This window comes from Echinococcus granulosus (genome assembly GCF_000524195.1).
Source record: "Echinococcus granulosus chromosome Unknown EG_S00027, whole genome shotgun sequence".
In the NCBI taxonomy this organism is placed as follows: domain Eukaryota; kingdom Metazoa; phylum Platyhelminthes; class Cestoda; order Cyclophyllidea; family Taeniidae; genus Echinococcus; species Echinococcus granulosus.
Window position 1 is genome coordinate 56,492 of NW_020170407.1, and position 3,477 is coordinate 59,968.

A 3,477-nucleotide genomic window follows, 5' to 3' on the forward strand; every position below is an offset into this window, starting at 1 on the left:
AAGTGTATGACATGCTAACATCCACACGTGATCTCCTGATTTTTATGCATTGACTTTGACACAATGTATCACAACAATTACTTTGTTTAGGTCATTTCCCTAAGGAACATTGTTTTTTCACCACATTCTTCACCTCCATGCCCTAAATAACACATTTAATAAGACGTTTCTGGGCTCCTCCAGCAGAATTGAACTCAGATTTGTCAACTGGACAGGATCAGGTGGAATCAAAGGCATTAATTTCAAACCTTAGTAATCAATCGAGATTCGGACAGCCTAGGGTATTGCAATGCGAGCTGATTCAGCTACCTGGCTGAAGGTCATGCAAAGATTGTCCATTTTCTAATTCACGTAGTAGTTTCAAAGTATTCCCTTCATTTTGTGTACTTCAAGTCTTGGTTGAATCTGCTCAGTGTGATTCAAGCCCGTTTGCTTGATTTCGAGGCTTATCCTGTAATTTTTTGTTGACCATTTGAAGCTTCAACGCGCTGCATGCGGCATCAAACCTTGGACTGTCCAGTAGTGGTTTAGAACTGTGATCCTGGCAATGTGCCGCCCGTAGGTGGCTGGATCACATCCACGAGGATACTCTGTTTGTGATCTTGTGAAAATTGAAGATATCAACTGGAAGCAGTTATCTTGGAAGAAAGTAATGGCACAGCCATCTCAAAGTATCTTTGCGGAGTCATCAAGTCAGTAAATAGAGCGGATGAAATGATGGGTGGATTGATGAAAAGAGAGATGGCTGATTTGACAGTTCGTTGAATGGCAACCATTGATGTGTAGATGGATGACTAACCAGTTGAATGGATTGACGCAGTGCCAAAAATTGAAGAACTCGGTTTCATTAACATAGCTAACTTGGAATGCATTACCTTTCAGACAAAATCTCCTCTGTGACGTTGTCCTCAAAGCCGGTAGTGTGGAGGTACCCGCACACAAGAACGTCCTGGCTGCCAGTTCACCATATTTCCGCGCCATGTTCACCGGAGACATGACGGAGAGTCGGGCTCACACTGTCACCATTGGCAACATCGATGGGACTGCTTTGGGCCTTCTTGTCGATTTCATCTATACTGCTGGTCAGGCACCTTTCCTCACGTTTAAAACGTTTTGTTCGAAAATAATTTCTTTTATAACAACGGGGATGCTTTTGATTCCATTGGCATCGGAATGTTTCGTAGATTTCGGTGGTCACTACGTTAACATATCTTTTTATGGAGTAGGTTCAAATGTAAGGTCCCAGTTCCATTTTATTCTTTCTCACTCACTCGTTGTAATAAAGACAATAATAGCGGTTTTCCCATGTACAGAAGTTCTCATCACAGAGGAGACTGTTCAGTGCCTTCTACCAGCAGCCAATCTCCTCCAGTTGACCAGCGTTCGCGAGGCCTGTTGTGAGTTCCTTCAATGCCAATTGCATCCTACCAACTGTATTGGCATTCAACGCTTCGCTGACATGCACGACTGCTCGGAATTGCTGCAAGTCAGTCGTCGCTTCACTGAACAGCACTGTGGGTAAGCTGTCACCTTAATCCCTCTCCCATTCAAGATTGACTCACTTTTTGAGATTAAAACAAGCAACTCTTTCCTACGTCTTAAAACAGCAACACTTGAAATCATTAGATTAGGAGTCACATATGTGTGCCGCTGGGAGTCGTCTTATCTCAGTCCACATTTAATTAAAAGTTACTGAATTCGATCAGGTCGACTAAACAACGAGGTGAAATGTGATGACGGATGTCCCCGAGACTCCCGTAGCGAAGATGCTGCGAAAACCACAACCTCCTATATGTATCAAGAGTTTACGTCTTCATTCCTCTTTCAGATAGTCGTTATTCAGGCGTTAATAGGCACTCGATACCGTGGAAGTGTATTGTCGGTAACTCTCCCATCGACATCGACAAGGGATTTCGGCTAGAAGAATTAGATATTCGGTTAGTTAATGAAAAAGACGCGAGCTTTATATTTCTGATAAAAAAGTAGTTAGTAGGCGGCCACTGGATTTTCCCATTATGATTTGGGCTTGGAATGCCTTCGAATTTAACTTTTATCGAGTTCGCAGTCAAAATAGGAAAAGGTCGCCGAGATTGATCGGTTCCGTCTTCCCCACTGCTGTTTGGTCACAAATACGTGATTTATCTGTTTCCCCTGTAAATAAATATTGGTTATCCTTATATAGATTGTTTTTTATCTTTTGCAAACGAAACGCTTTTAGTTGCATTTCCAGTACTTACTATCTTTTGGCTTTTTGATGTGTAATTATTTCCCCTCAATTTTAACTACAGGGAAGTGTTGGAGCACGGAGAAGAGTTTTTGAGCCTGAGTAAGGAACAGTTAATCAGTTTAATCTCAAGCGATCACATTCGCGTGTCGGAGGAGCAGGTGTTTGAGGCTGTATTGCGATGGATGCGGCACGATCCCGCAGTGCGTGGTACTCCTGAAGTCGCCGCAGAGGTATGCGGTCACGTGCGCTTCGGTCTGCTGCCACGGGACTACCTCATTCGACTGTCCTTGTCGGAGGAGTTCTTACGCGCCAATCCCTGGTGTAAAGACTTTCTTCTCGAGGCTATGGGCTTCCTCCTTTTGCCATGGGAGCAGAGACGGCGAAATATCACCTCTGAGCGTACCCGACCTCGCAGCATTGGTGTCCCTAAGGTAGACTATGATTTTGAGACTCAAATTTCTACAAATTCTGACAGTTTGCGAAAACACGAGCAAGAGAAGGCATCAGCTAAACATGTCTATGTCTCTTCTTTGGCCCTTTCTGTTTTTTAAGTCGATTCGCTGCCAGAGGTTGTCTCCTGCAGACAAGGAGATGCTGAAACTCATTTGTTAAGGCTGGTTAGCACAAATAATGCATATTTGTTTACTCCTAACATCTGCTAGAGCCTACTCTAGCATCTACTCATCTGTTTACCAGAAGTGTTTGTGCGTTTATCGCCATGGCTAGCTGCGCCAATCTGTTGTAAACTGTAGTGACAAATAAGACGCACGTGATTGTTTGTGTGGGTTATAAGACATAGACATGAGTTAGTCCATTGGAATTGAACCACGTATAGTGCTCTCTATCATTTGCCTCTTATTTTCAACCCTTGCTGCGTATTTCCGTCGCCAGAAAGATACTTTAGTCTTTTAACATAGTTCATTAATTTGAATGTCAGTAGGTCATAGCAGAGTGGGTTAACAACTGGAGCTTGTGATCCTTCGTTAGTTCCCGGGACGGAGATCTGGTAAGGCTAAATGAACTCAAGATCATCACGGCTTGAAGTATAAGCAGATCCTGCACTCACACTCAGCTTTGCTTCACGCACCTCAGTTTTCACATATCCGCTTCAAGGTTTTGTCATCGCTCCTTGTGGTCATAACCACATCCAACCGGACGTTCGGAACGCTCTGCTTCCGTTACACTGTCATGACTACCTTCATTGGTTTCGACTCGCAGTTGGAGGGATTACTTCAGCCTCATGTGAAAGT

General features: G+C 43.7%; 1 protein-coding gene across 1 annotated transcript in view; it reads left to right on the plus strand. All coding sequences in view use genetic code 11, as the record gives it.

Annotated features, from left to right (window-relative positions):
• EGR_04339 (Kelch-like protein 3) overlaps nt 1-3,477 on the plus strand; it is a gene marked incomplete at both ends in the record, with an annotated part of 9,872 nt that overhangs the window by 4,963 nt on the left and 1,432 nt on the right. Inside the window, 3 exons of the mRNA XM_024493588.1 lie at nt 883-1,082; nt 1,314-1,518; nt 2,289-2,658. Coding sequence (XP_024351909.1) covers nt 883-1,082; nt 1,314-1,518; nt 2,289-2,658 — 775 coding nt within the window. The remainder of the gene's footprint in view (nt 1-882; nt 1,083-1,313; nt 1,519-2,288; nt 2,659-3,477) is intronic.